General features: G+C 36.1%; 1 protein-coding gene across 1 annotated transcript; it reads left to right on the top strand.

Moving 5' to 3' along the window:
* Positions 1-515: 515 nt before the first annotated feature.
* LOC123516162 (DNA replication licensing factor mcm5-like) lies at positions 516-16,007 on the top strand. Its single transcript, XM_045275324.1, is given in 14 exon segments — positions 516-733; positions 1,442-1,568; positions 2,140-2,203; positions 2,206-2,267; positions 2,608-2,780; positions 3,103-3,258; positions 5,486-5,567; positions 6,765-7,202; positions 7,562-7,879; positions 8,524-8,639; positions 12,813-12,941; positions 13,266-13,408; positions 14,198-14,325; positions 15,780-16,007. Coding segments are annotated over 14 exon segments (2,193 nt in total). The 5' UTR covers positions 516-578; the 3' UTR covers positions 15,882-16,007.
* Positions 16,008-16,012: the final 5 nt, after the last annotated feature.

Consider the following 16,012-nt stretch of genomic DNA (forward strand, 5'->3'; position numbering starts at 1 on the left):
ACATGTCACTCTACTACCTATAAGATTTTCCCATCTTGACTTTTTTCTCTATTATATTCAATGTTCCTGTAACAATAAAGTGAATAGTTAATTCAACAATTTTGTAGTTTCATCCATAAGGTATTGCAAACATAGAACTCTTTAGTGGCAAAACTCATCAAGGGAAATCGATTAGTCGCCTGCCAGAGAGAGCACAGCAAGCTGTTGAAATATATGAAACTAACAAAATATCATGTACAAAGCCCAGTATCATATCCAGATATTGTAAATGCCAAAATTACTCTAAATTTGCGTTAAACCTCAAATGGGGGCGCGTCACGTTAGCAGCGACCTTATATCAACCATACCCTATTTTTAGCCATTTGAATATTCTTTTTCATGATATGTTACATATTTTGTATATGTTGGTATCCATATAAAGACAGTAAAACAACTTCACGAGGAAGAATTGCCATTATTTTAATCTACTGTGAGAGTGAGATGGTCCCTGTGTCCAAACAAGAAGTTTTGGCGGGAGAGTTTCGCGCCTTTTCTAGTGTGAGGCAGCAACAGGCGTAACGCGAAGCAGCTTGTGGAAAATGGAAGGATTCGATGACCCAGGCATCTTCTTCTCCGACAATTTCGCCGGAGACGATCATGAGGAACAGAACCAGATAAATCTGCAAACTGTTAAGAAGAAGTTTCGTGAGTTTATTAGGGAGTTTCACCAGGGAAACTTCAACTACAAGTACAGGTTGGTGTTTCTGTTCCCCGTGAGCCTTGATGAGACCGATGTGATGTGATAACTTGGCTAGGGATTGTTACGTGTGTTGGTTGGGTATTTAAGGTCATTTTTAACAACAGTTTACATTTTTAAATCACTTATGGACTTAATTTCTTCTAAAAATAATGGTATATCCCTTTGTGTATACTATCCAGCCTGTTTTGACTTGAGCTAATAGCTTTTCTTGGATTTATTCTATATATACCACAATAAGGATAAGATGCCAAAGGTTATGTAATGCTGCAAAATCTGAATCAAGTATTGAACTGTAGAGTTATGCTTTGTGGCTTTGTTGGAGTGAATGGGGGTCGAATCTGTGACAGGACAACGTGCCAATCCAGCCCCAATGATCTACCATGGTCCAGCATTGTGTATCGGTAGTTGTTCTTGAGTGACCCATTATTTCTCCTGATTTTCTTGTTTGATCGTATGAATATCAACCGTCTAAACTATGTTGTGGTAAGCTTGGATTTGTTAAGCTTATAAATTTTTTTCTTTTATTTACCTGTATGAGGATCTCTTACACTTTCAATGTATTTATCAAACTAATGATCAAATTTAGGAATATAACTAGTTGTCAATTGGTTGGCTAACGACAGTTGTATCCAAAACATGCAATGCTTTCATAGGTATGATGTGCAATTTCTTGTTATTTCAGATTCTGTTCTTTATTTTCAGAGATGCACTGAAGCGTCATTACAACTTGAGGCAGTATTACCTGGAAGTTAATATTGAAGATGTGGCTGCATTTGATGAAACCTTGGCTGAAAAGCTCAAGAAATCTCCTATTGAACATATTCCTCTTGTAAGCTTTGTTTAAATGTTATGTGTTTGTTAGTCAAATTAAATCATGCTTGTGTTGTATGGTGTGGGCTTTTTAGCATGGTCTAGATACGTGGAGATGGTTGGCCGGCCATATGAACAGAAGAGTTTAAGGTGTTTGAAAAAAACAACCAGGTAGGAGAAAGAAAGGGAAAACTTAAGAGGTACACAGTAGAACTTGTAGGTGATTGTTATAAATTTAGAACTGTGAAATTGTATTGATCTCTGGAAAGAAATTATGGTAATGTTAATTAGGTATTATTCAGTAAAGTATATTATTTACTTGAGCTTTGATAGATATTTAATTTTGAGAGAAAATTGAATTTTGAAGTGAAGAAACATTGCATTTTACTTTTATTTCATGAATTCTACTTCATGTGTGAAACAGTTGTTAAAATTTTTTTAAGAGTAACTTACCAAGTCTTTATATCCTAATATATGAATTGAAAACATTTTCTTAAAATACTACAAAAAACCACCCCCCAAAAAAATCATGAATTGATTATGTAGTACACATAATTTTTCTAAATTTTACCTTGCTTATAAATTTCCAGTTTGAAAGTGCTGCTACAGAAGTCGTCGATGAGATAACGGCCCCAAGACCCGAGGGTGAGGAAAAGTTGAACCCATTCAGATCATGCTGAATGGTGCTGCTCTCCCTACTGACATCCGCAAACTTCAGGTGTGTGATCCCCTTGACTAGGTTTCCTTTGCTGATCAGAATGGGTATATCAGTCCTTGAGAGTTAAGAATAAAAAAATCCTTAATGAAGTAAACTTCATAGCTATTCACATATTGTAAGGAAAAATCTACTCATTTGGACAGCAAAGGTATATATATATATATATGTACTAATACATATCAAGCAGTATTGACCTAATGTGAAGACATTTCTGCAATTGCCTTATATCATGGGATTATTTCCTGTAGAAAGCAAGATGAAAATATAGCTTAGTTTTATGTGATTTTGAATGCTGAACTGAGCATTTACATGACATTTCTCTAATTTCTTTTTTTTCTAGTCTCAAGAAGTAAGCCACTTGGTGAAAGTAGCAGGCATTGTTGTTGCTGCTTCTGGTGTAAAAGCCAAGGCTCAGACCATCACCATTCAGTGCCAGACTTGCCGGAACACCATCACAAATCTGCCAGTGAAGCCTGGGCTAGAGGGATATCAGCTTCCACGAAGATGTAATACGTGAGTGTTAGAACATATTCTGTAATGAAATTTCTATGCAATAAGGAAGAATTATCTACCGTCAAAGTGATTTTATTCCTTTCACCATAGATGTGCTTACTTTTCATTTGAGAATGCAGATGGACATGTTGAATAGGGCTCCTGGGACAGTTCTTGATTTTGTATTCTTAGTAACATATATTTGTCTAATTTAGTTCTTATCTAGACTAAAAATACCTTTGAGTACTTTGCTCCTTAAAAACATTCTTCCTGTTATTTGGTTGCAACTCTCAAAAAACAGACTATTTCTAAGTCATTTAGTGAAAATTTCTGTTGGTAACAGAGAACAGGTTGGAGCTGAAAAGTGTCCCTTGGATCCATTCTTCATTGTTCCTGACATGTGTGCTTGTGTTGACTATCAAGTACTGAAGCTTCAGGAAGTCCCTGAGAATCTTCCCCAGGGAGAGATGCCTCGTCACCTTCAGATCTATGTTGACAGGTGAGAAAGTGAGAGGGAGTGACAGTAACTACAAAGCCTAGTATAGCAATCTGTAGTGCATTAGGAGTAAAGATGATTTTCAGCATGTGACTAATATCTTAAACATAATGATCATTATATCTCATTGATCTTGTTCAATAAAGCAAGTGTAGGCTGAAAGAGTTTGGATTTGCACTCAGTGAATTAATCTGATTTTTATTTAATGTCTTCTCTTAAAAAAAATTGCAAGGATTGTTGGTGTTAACTATTTTGCTTATTAAGTAGTTATTATCATAGTTTTCAACATGTATATTTTGTTATTACTTTTCTTGAGGAATGTCAGTCAAATATTACATATTTGAATAAGATGTGCAAAGGGAACTGAAAATGATGCAAGTACATGTACAACAATAGCAGGAATTACTTTATTAAAACAAAGACTGTATCATCATTAGCTATAGTAGTGTTGACCGGGGAAAATCGGACCGTTCAACGAACCGGTACAATTCGGACCGCCTCATTCTGATTTACAATAAATTCATATATAAATTTCTTTTTGAAGTTTTGAGCATTTCACGATAGAAAGTAACTATTTTCACATTTCTTGTTCAGGTTTGATAAAAAAAAAATCAATACAGGAAAGAAATTACAATTATATGACTGAAAGCACTGAATCGTAGCCAAAAAAAAGTGTGGCAAAGTTTGTTTACCAAATCAGCGGGTTTGGCAAACTTTGTTGTGGCGGTCAGACGCAGCTAACTATCCTCTTCCAAATTGATGATTATAGAGTGTTTTACCTCTACTTTAACATGATTTCATCAGCAATACTTTATTTAGCTTTGTTTTCTCACAATTAACGCTCACGTTTTGGTTTAATTTACCCCGGTAAGGAAAATGCGGCGGGAAATCGAACCGTAGTTTTAGTGCGCAATTGTTTATATTTTGAGAATATGCATTAATATTTTGCCCTGTGCCATCTTTGGCTTATAAAGGGATTGCTTAGACTCATTATATACCCAATAATGATTATTAGGATAATTAGGGTAATTTAGGAAATTTTTAATGAAGACTATAAGCCTATAAAGGACTTCAAAAGCTAGGAATTGTCCGCTCACACTCTCTACAGGCTAGCGAGCGATAGCGAGCTCAATAATCTATAGAAAATGAATGTGGAAACCAATGAGCAGTATTTTTATACAAAAAATCAGCTCCCTGTTGCTCGCTAGCCTGCAGAGTGGGAAGGAAAATTAACGTGACCAGTCTTTTGACACCCTGAGCCTATACCCTGTTTTTACTCAGCTGATCCTCTTTCGTCTGCTAGAGTGCCCATTAGTAATATATATGCATATAATCTGCTTATTATATGCTTATGTATCACTTCATAGGGACCTTATAAAAGTACCTTTCACATTCAGAATAAATAATCTTCTTACTGAATACAATAACTTCAAGTGTTACACCAAAACATTGGCTAAAGTAGCCAAGTAAATGAGTAGGCTATGTAGTCTATGAGTAACAGTTTTTTGTTCTACACTGTTTCTTGCCATTGATTTTGTTATTTTGAATGTGAAAGGCTCAATGTTTATGAAATAAAACTTTTTTTTTTTGAGGAATTATATCCATTTATATATATATATATATATATATATATATATATATATATATATATATATATATATATATATATATATATATATATATATTTTTTTTTTTTTTTTTTTTTTTTTTTTGCATTTATAAAGGGTGGTTCAAATTACCCCATGGGTGGTTCAGTTTACCCTGGTGGGGGGTTCACATTACCCCATTTTTTTTATAACAGAACCACACTTATTACTTCAAAGCTGAAGAATCTGCTATGAATGATTTAAAGGCAATAACTTGCTTATGTTTTCATAAAATTTTTGTAAGTTTATCTTTATAAATTTGGGAACAGTATCAAAGTTTGTCAAAACCTGGTCCAAATTACCCTGGTCGACACTATATGAACATATGACAACTTTCTCAACTTCCAGCAATTAGAAGAGTATGTCTTGGATTATTTGCTAACTGTTTTCTTTGTATCATATCATATCAAAGATAATGTGAAGAAGCAGGTGTATTTGCACTATTGGTATCATCTGCTTGTATCTCTCTCTCTCTCTCTCTCTCTCTCTCTCTCTCTCTCTCTCTCTCTCTCTCTCTCTCTCTCTCTCTCTCTCTCTCTCTCTCTCTCATGAACACAAATAACATGTTTGTTTCAATATTACAGGTTTTTGTGTGAAAAGGTCGTCCCAGGGAACCGTGTGTCAGTTTTGGGGATTTACTCCATCAAAAAAGCAGGCAAAGCAACTGTGAGTTGTAAACACTGCTGATTATAATTCTTAATATGTATTTCACAAACTTTTCCTGTCAATAGTGAATAAAATATTATAGTCAAACTAAATTGTACTGACCCATAAGGTGAGACGGATAATTTGTGAAACATTTCCATATCTCTCATTACTTAATTGTACTGACCCATAAGGTGAGACGGATAATTTGTGAAACATTTCCATATCTCTCATTACTTCAGAGAAAACAGAATAATGGTTCTTTATTCAATTTAATGTATGACTTTGTTAAAAAAAAAAAAAATTGGGGGGCCTCCAAGGGACAAGACATGAAGATGCTATAGGTAAATTAAATACAATAAAAATGCTGGTTGTAAAAATGAAAATGAGGCAGATAATTTATCTAATATTTTTTGTTATGTCCTCCGGAGATATCCAGTGTAATGTAATGAGTGAGGAAAAGAAACATAAGGTGAGACTGTTTTAATTCAGTTGTTGTCCCAAGCTGACTTGTTGAAGTCATCAAAGTTTGTTATTGTTGCACAGCTTTTTTTTTTTTTTTTTTTTTTTTTTTTTTCTCTCTCTCTCTCTCCTTTCGGAAAAGTAAAAACAGGCTGATAAGGATGTGTTGCATATCTTGTTTATGCTGGAACAAATTCTCTTCCCTGTGGCTTCAGACAAACCAGCTGCATCTGCTGTTCTCTTTCTTGCTTGATTTGTGGGTAAAAATGGTCCTCAATTTGCTTTTTCTTTCAAAGAAGTATTTATTAATTCTGTAGACAAATTTTTGGTTTGCCTGGACAACATACAGTAAGACGGGGAAGCGTCGGTGTGTCCTTTCATAGTGGCAACCAGGTGAAAAGTGAGTCTATTTGCACCTGTGTGGTGACCTGACTCCTCTCCTTCCCCCTAGGGAAAATCCCGCCTTGGGTTGAGTGACAACGTTGCATACATGCACATGAAATACCTTAATTTTATTTGGTATATAACACTAATTTATATGATCTGCTATTTGATGAAATCGTCAGAATGTTCTTAGAATGCCGTTTGTTGATGATACTATAATTAAAGAACCATGAGTAGTATAGACAATATTTTGGTTTGAAATCTAGCAGAATGGTGAACAACACCCTACGGGTCAGTACAATTTAGATTTACTATAGTGATATTTCCCCTCTTCCCCCTCTCCCCATATGCAACATGTTTTTCTCCCAACAGAAAGGCTCCCGTGAGAAGGTTGCTGTGGGTATCCGAGCCCCATATTTGAGAGCTATTGGCATCCAGGCTGACCAGGAGGGCCGTGGACACTCCACAGGCATCAACATCACTGCGGCAGAGGAAAAGGAATTTAAGCAGCTTTCTCAGTCAGACGATGTGTATGAAAGAATCACTAAGAGTATTGCCCCAAGTATATATGGTTTTGAAGATATTAAGAAGTCTGTTGCTTGCCTTCTCTTTGGTGGGTCTCGCAAACTGCTCCCAGATGGTCTGTCCCGAAGAGGAGATGTGAATCTTTTGCTGTTGGGCGACCCTGGAACAGCCAAATCTCAGTTGCTGAAGTTTGTTGAAAAAGTGGCTCCAATTGCTGTGTACACATCAGGAAAAGGCTCTTCAGCTGCAGGGTTGACAGCATCAGTCATTAGGGATCCTGTGTCTGTAAGTTGCTCAGGGCTGATTTGCTCACTGTATATGAATACTACATTCCATGTTTTTTGGGGGTTAATTGTTTTTTCTCCATGTTGTCATTTGGTACTTCATGTTACTTACTAATATGGCAACTTGATTTGGGATAAGTGTGAAGTTTGTTGTGCATGTGATTAATATCAAATATGATATGGACAAGTCTTTGTGTTGCTATTGTTTTATGCATTGGTGTTAAGTCTAGGAATATTTATTGGTGAAATCTCCTAATTTTCCAACATTGTGTTTTTAAACAACATTTGTAGCTTGTATAAACTTCAGTTTTATTTGATGATAAGATGAGATAGTGTCTAAAATATTTACTTTCCTTCCAGCGCAATTTCATCATGGAAGGAGGAGCCATGGTTTTGGCTGATGGAGGCGTGGTGTGCATTGATGAGTTTGACAAAATGCGTGAGGATGACCGTGTGGCAATTCACGAAGCAATGGAACAGCAGACCATATCCATTGCCAAGGCTGGTATTACCACCACCTTGAATTCCCGATGTTCAGTGATGGCTGCAGCCAACTCAGTATTTGGCCGTTGGGATGACACTAAAGGGGAAGAGAATATAGACTTCATGCCCACCATTCTTTCAAGATTTGACATGATCTACATTGTCAAAGATGAACATGATGAAGGCAAAGATACAGTATGTATGCTTCATATTTTATTTCTATGCAACTCAGAGTGGAGGTTTTGGTTGCATCTGCATCCACTTCATGTTCTTCAAACTACGTGGATGTGTACAAAGAAAGTCATGCTGTTCACACAATACTTTTTTAATTTTTGTATTTTCTAACTTTTCTTCTCACACCAACAAACTGACTTGATTTATGTATTACCTCATACCTACTTTTTAATAATCTCAGCATCCCAAAGTTTCATGGATAGCTTGAAACATATTTCTCAGATTGCAGGTTGTAACTCTAGAATAGAGAAAGTCCTTATTTATATTATAACTCTAAATCTTTTTTTTATTGTGATAGATGCAGGAAAGTTTATTAAAAACCATAAAGAAAAATTTATGATGAATATTGTTGATTTCAAATATAAAAATCATGGCATATTAATGCACTGAAATGCATATCATGGTTTCCAAATTATATTACTTTACCTTGAAAGTGCTAAAGGGAACATATGAGACATTATTTATACATCATATATTAATATGCATTATGAATTAGCACAGTTTCACATAAAGATAAAGGCTGTTGCATTGCATGTATAATGAAGTAACATAAAGTAGAGGCTATAGGTTATGATTTCTAATTGTGGTTTCTTTTATTCATCTAGACTCTAGCAAAGCATGTGATGAATGTCCACCTGAATGCTTGGCAAACAGTGGAAGAAGCTACAAAAGGTGAACTGTCCCTGAAATTCTTGAAGAAGTTCATCAGTTACTGCAGAAGGTAACATTTACCTATATCATGTTATCTTTTTTTTTATGTATTTATTTATTCATTTATTTTATTATTTTTCCATAGCATAATTATTGTACCTATGTTATGGTTGATTTATTATGCATTGAGAAAAGTATGCAATGTATGTTCAATCTCAAAGTTTGAACACAAAAATATCGTAGGACAAAATAGCATGTCAGGTGGAACATTTTGCCTTTGTCACAGAGAAGCAGGCTATAAAGCACTTTTTTTTTTTTTTTTTTTTTTTTTTTTTTTCTCATTATAATGTGGTGTGGAACTCAATCAAAGGATCATCATACAATAAAGAAATATCCTTGCTGCTTAACCTTCATTACTTTATTGCCACTGTCAATCACTGATATTAGATGCATAGAATATATTACATAGTGGTGCCCTGTGAGTGTGTATTGGTGAGTATTGATGCTAGGCAATATTGTATGTTGCTTCCTTCACCCATCACCTTCCTGCCTTCTTACTGTTTGGTTCCTTTTTGCTTCTGCACTCAAATTTATAAGCCATCATCTTCCACCATCACTTCACCCAAACACTTTGCAGAATATATATATATATATATATATATATATATATATATATATATATATATATATATATATATATATATATATATATATATATATATATATATATATATATATATATATATATATATATATATATATATATATATATATATATATATATATATATATATATATATATATATATATATATATATATATATATATATATATATATATATATATATATATATATATATATATATATATATATATATATATATGTGTGTGTGGAATACTCCAGGAGAGGTACTTACGGGGATGTAGGCAGTGCTGCAGACTGAGTGATTCCCGTGTCCTCTCTTCCCGGTTCCCTTTGTGGTCTCATTTATACAATTGAGCAGCTGCAGCCTGCCCTCTAAAGACAACTTCTACTACTTCCTACACTACACTACAACACCTTACACTTTTACACTCTCTTCAAATCAAAATTTAATAATGGCTTCACCACGCCCTGCCTCGGAGTCCCCCTCTGGGGAGGGGACCATAAATGTCCCCAGGTCGGACTGCCCTCTGCTGTCGACCTTGGGTGTCTTGACACTTCATCTAATACTTTCACTATCAATTTCTGCAACATTCGTGGCCTTCGTTCTAATTTTCAATCTGTGGAACACCACCTCTCCTCTACTAAACCTCATCTTCTCTTCCTAACTGAAACACAGTTGTCTGTGACTACTGACAGCAGCCCCTTTTCTGTTCCCTCCTACTTGCTCTATCCTCATTTTCAATCCAAAGCTGGATGTTGCGCATACGTGCGTAACGACACCACTTGCTCTCGTGCCCACAATCTTGAATCTTCAGAATTTTCTACCATCTGGCTAAGACTTCAATGTCACTCTCTAACTAAATTCATCTGTGCTGTATACCTCTCACCTAATTCCTCTGACTATGTAAAATTCTTTGACTATTTGACTTCCAAGGTGGAGCACATCTTATCTCACTTTCCTTTGCTGAGATCTCCATTTTAGGGATTTCAATGTTCACCACCAGCTTTGGCTTTCATCTTCTTTCACTGACCAACCTGGTGAACAAACCTTCAACTTTGCTATCCTTCATGACCTAGAGCAGCTAGTGCAGTTCCCTACCCGTATTCCTGACCGCCTTGGAGACACGCCCAACATTCTTGATCTTTTCCTAACCTCCAACCCTTCTGCTTACTCTGTTAAACTTTCCTCTCCGTTGGGCTCCTCCGACCACAATCTAATTTCCGTTACCTGTTCTATCACTCCAGTGCAGCCTCAGGACCCGCCTAAGCGGAGGTGCTTCTGGCATTTTAACTCTGCTAAGTGGGAGGAACTAAGGCAGTACTATTCTGATTTCCTTGGGATGATTATTGTTTTCATGTCAGAGATCCTTCTCTTTGTGCCGAGCGCATAACAGAGGTGATTATCTCTGGCATGGAGCTATACATTCCTCATACTTTCTCTAACCCTAAAGCTAAAAAGCCTTGGTTTAACTCTGCTTGTTCTCGTGCTGTCAATGATAGAGAGGCGGCTCACAAACGGTTCCGTAGCCATCCAACTGCTGAAACTCATGCCCTATATATTTCTGCCCGTAATCATGCCAAATCTATTCTCCAACTTACTAAAAACTCTTTCATCAATAGAAAATGTCAAAGTCTTTCCAATTCTAACTCCTCTCGAGATTTCTGGCATCTAGCCAATAATATCTCTAACAACTTTACTTCTTCGTCTTTCCTCCTTTACTTCATCCAGATGGCTCTACAGCTGTCTCTTCTTTTCTAAAGCTGAACTCTTCGCTCAAACCTTTGCTACCAACTCAACTTTGGATGATTCTGGGCATATTCCTCCTACTCCTCCACCCTCTGACTACTTCATCCCTAAAATTAAAATTCTTTATAAAGACGTTTTCCTGGCCCTCTCTGGCCTTGATTCTCGGAAGGCTTACGGTCCGGATGGAGTCCCTCCTGTTGTTCTCAAAACTGTGCTTCCGAACTCGCTCACTGCCTGGTCAAACTCTTTCATCTGTGTCTCTACTTCTATTTATCCTTCTTGCTGGAAGTTTGCTCACATTCAACCTGTCCCTAAAAAGGTGACCACTCCAATCCTTCTAACTACCGCCCTATAGCTTTGATTTCCTGCCTTTCTAAAGCCTTTGAGTCTATCCTTAATAGGAAGATAATGAGGCATCTATCAGCTCACAACCTTCTCTCTGATTGCCAGTATGGTTTCCGTAAAGGCAGATCTACTGGTGATCTTCTTACTTTCCTAACTGAATCTTGGTCATCCTCTTTAGGGACTTCGGTGAAACCTTTGCTGTCGGCCTTGACATATCGAAAGCCTTCGATAGAGTCTGGCACAAATCTTTAATTTCTAAACTACCCTCCTACGGATTCTATCCTTCTCTGTACCTTCATCTCCAGTTTCCTTTCCGATCGTTCTATTGCTGCTGTAGTAGACGGTCACTGTTCTTCCCTAAAACTATCAACAGTGGTGTTCCACAGGGTTCTGTCCTATCACCCACTCTCTTTCTATTATTCATCAATGATCTCCTAAATCTGACTCAATGCCCTATCCACTCCTATGCTGATGATACCACCTGCATTATTCAACAGCGTTCAACAGACGCCCAACCCAACAACAATTAAATGACTCAAGGCGAGATGCTATAGGACGCCTAACTTCTGATCTTTCACTTGTTTCTGATTGGGGCAGAGAAAACCTGGTTTTGTTCAATGCCTCAAAACTCAATTTCTACAACTATCTACTCGACATAACCTTCCAGACAACTATCCTCTCTTCTTCAATAACACTCAACTTCCCTCTCCTCTACATTAAACACACTCGGTCTATCCTTCACTAAAAATCTAAACTGGAAATTTCACATCTCTACTCTTGCTAAATCAGCTTCCAAGAAGTTAGGTGTCCTATGGCGTCTTCGTCCATTTTTCTCCCTCCCAGCTGCTTGCTCTGTACAAGGGCCTTATCCGCCCGTGTATGGAGTATGGCTCTCATGTCTGGGGATCCACACACAGCTTTACTAAACAAGGTGGAATCTAAAGCTTTTCGTCTTATCAACTCTTCTCCTCTAACTGACTGTCTTGATTCTTTAAGTCACCGCCGCAATGTTGCATCTTTATCTGTCTTCTACCGCTGTTTTCATGCTGTCTGCTCTTCTGAACTTGCTAACTGCATGCCTTCCCCTCCTGCGGCCTCGCTGCACAAGACTCTCTACTTCTTCTCATCCCTATTCTGTCCATCTTCCTAATGCAAGAGTTAACCAGTATCTTCACTCCTTCATTCCCTACACTGGTAAACTCTGGAACTCTCTACCTGTGTCTGTATTTCCACCTGCCTATGACTTAAACTCTTTCAAAAGAGGAGTGTCAAGACACCTCTTACGTTAACTGGACCCTCCTTTTAGATTTTTTGTTTTTCTTTCTCTACTTTCCTCTTAACAGGGCCTGGCAACCAGCGGGATTTTTTTTTTCCAACACTTTGTTTTCCCTTGGCCAGTGCCCTTGTAATGTAAAAAAAAAAATATATATATATATATATATATATATTGTTCTGGTTGGGAAACTTGAGATACTTTTAGTAATATTGTTGGTTCTTTTTATCAGTCACTGTGGACCAAGGCTGACTGAAAGTGCTGCTGAAAAGCTCATGCATCGTTATGTCATAATGAGAGGAGGCACTCGTGAAGCAGAGAATCAAAGTGACAAGAGATTGGCTATACCTATCACTGTCAGGTAATGTATAATCTGAACACTGACACATTGTGCTTGTTCTATTGAGAATTATCTTCAAGAAATGATTGACGATGAACTGAACTTAACTATGCTTATGTAAAGAAACAGAAAATCTAAATGTAAAGCATGACATCTTGCTGAATTCTTACTTATGTGGAGCTTGGTGTGGCTTTTCACAAGACCTTTATTCCTATTGATATAAAAGAGGGAAAAAAAAAAAAAAAAAAATATATATATATATATATATATATATATATATATATATATATATATATATATATATATATGGGTGTTCTTTAATTAATTTCAAATTCTCCATAACAGACAACTAGAAGCCATCATTCGTATATCTGAGTCGATGGCTAAGATGCGCCTTGAGCCTTTTGCCTCAGAGAGAGACGTTAATGAGGCTTTAAGGCTCTTTACTGTATCCACCCTCAGTGCAGCAATGTCTGGTTCCCTTGCTGGTGAGTTAATAAGTCTTTTGTGTACAAAATCTTAAATTTCTTGTTTTTCATAAGACTTAATATACTCTTGCTCACTTTTTTTTATCCTCGAAAAATTTCATGCCATTGTTTTAGCTTCACTATGCTGATACACCACAACATTTAGTGTTCTGTGACGTATATGCATATCTGTTTGTTTTAGTATGCCCCTCTTTACAGGAAAACAATACATAGTAATATTTTTGCAAATTTTGCGAAAGATTTTCTCGTGCTGCAGTGTTTTTCTATCTTGGATATAAATATCTCGGAACAGTATTTATTTTTTCTTTGCATTTATATGTACTCATTGTCTGCATACCCTTTTCTCTAATATTCCAGCAGATCTTCCTTTTGTTCCCATAGCATCTGTCTTACTCATATACAGTACACTTAGTCACTGATTTGCTGTCATTCTTTCTAGTATCCAAACTACCTTAGGAATCTGTGTTTAGTCCTTTCTACCTCTTCATATCTCAGATCTTTTCCAAATCCTTTAAGAATACTTTTTACACACTCATTTTCTTTGAGTATATGTCCATCCTGATACATATTGTATTTCAAATTTTATGAATTCTATTTTAGATCTTTAAAAAAATTCAGAAGTAATCAAAATAGATTTTCACATTAATTTATGGCATTTTCTTAATCGGTATTTGTATCCATATGCTTGTACATAAATACCCACAAATATGTTTTATGATGGGTTTTGCTTGTATTCCTTTCTCAAATGACAAATATTTTTTTTTTTTTACTTAACATACTATTTTTCAGGTGCGGAGGGATTCACAACAGAAGATGATAAGGAAATGCTTTCACGGATTGAGAAACAACTCAGGAGGAGATTTGCTGTTGGATCTCAAGTCCTGGAGCACTCCATTGTTCAAGATTTTGTGAAGCAGGTATGCTGAATTCTGAATTTATTTCAATCGTGTCACACCTGTTGTCTTAGCTTTATTTTTTCTTGTCTTACATGAATGGTGGTAGACTATGCATACTTCTATGATATTAAATGTATTGTTTGTGAGTGTTGTTGGTTTAGCTTATTCTTTGCTGTTGATGTTATTTTTTTAAGTTTATTCTCCTCCTACATGCTTAATACAGGAGATTGCATCATGATACTGAATTGGGATGTCTGCTGTAGTCTTATAAAAAAAAATTACCAGATCACCAATCAACAGAATTTTACACAAAAGGGGATTACCCGGAAAAAAGTATTCATACTATTTTTATGTTCTCAGACAGCTAATAAAATATTAGTAATGTTTTTAGCTGCCATCATGAAGCAGACAACAAGAAATTTGGAAGAATGAACTAGATACTATGCACACTGTCTTGGGTCTTGAATGGATCATCATCTCGGGATTAATACTATTTTTCTTCTCTATATGGCCTTACTTTGTCCATTCAAAGTATAGTTAACATAATGTATATAAGTTATGGTAAATATTAAAGACACAACCATACTTTAATGCTAAATCTAAGCATGACTAGTGAAGATTGTAGACATGATTTCTCCAATACCTTCCCTGAGTTACTACTTACCTGTTTATATCTCTTTTTCCTATGTCTTCTTTAAGTTGTCACTTTATTCTTTGGAAATACAACCCATCATTTCACATCTATTATTCTTTCCTAATATGTTCATACAATCAACCACAGCACATGTATAGACAGGTTTTACAACACCATTACAAAACTCTTATTTCCTGCCTTTGGTTTTTGGGTTACTTGGGAGAAATCTGATATCGACTAGTCGTTTTGTTATACATAGTTTTGGACGTTACAATATGCTGTCATCAAAAATAATACTTGCCGGACTCTGGGAGATTTGTCAGATAAAACTTTAGTCTCTATAGAAACCAGAGGAGAATGTTTCAAACTAAATATGTAGTGGGAGATTATGAACAGATGTAGAAACACTTGAGAGCCCAGTTATAAATATTTAGGTTATGGTAACTAGAAAGTAAAATGTGCATTACCAGATCACGTGGATAATTTTAGCATAAATTTAGGATCAATGTTTTATAGCATTGAAGTAGAGCGCATCAAGATGTACCACGAGAAGCTATTTTAGAATGGCACTTCTCCAGAGATTTGTTGGAGCGTTAACCACACCATACATTAAAATAGCGTCCAGTAACCAGCAACTTAGCCCAAAGCAAATGCCTCATGCTTGCACTATCTCATGCTATATTTGATTTTAGAAGAGTGTGGATCCTGTGAACACATACGGCAATCCTGCTTCTTGTGTCAGTACACCATAATGGCGTAGTGATGGATAGTGATTAGTTTTTTACTGCACCTGACCCAAGATTTTTATTGTAATTGAAATTTTTGGGGGTTTGCATTGCAGAAATATCCTGAGCGTGCAGTATACAAGGTGCTGCACTTCATGATTCGCAGAGGAGAGCTGCAGCACCGACTCCAGCGCAAGATGTTGTATCGAATTAAGTGAAGTGCTGGTGTGAGGAATCAGCAATTGGAGTGCAAAGTCTTAGAAATTTACTGTATTTTTATAAGAAATGTTTTGTTAGGTTTCACATATTAATTCACTACTGACTATTAAATGGTTTAATAAAAACCAAG

This window comes from Portunus trituberculatus, chromosome 40 (assembly GCF_017591435.1).
Source record: "Portunus trituberculatus isolate SZX2019 chromosome 40, ASM1759143v1, whole genome shotgun sequence".
In the NCBI taxonomy this organism is placed as follows: Eukaryota; Metazoa; Arthropoda; class Malacostraca; order Decapoda; family Portunidae; genus Portunus; species Portunus trituberculatus.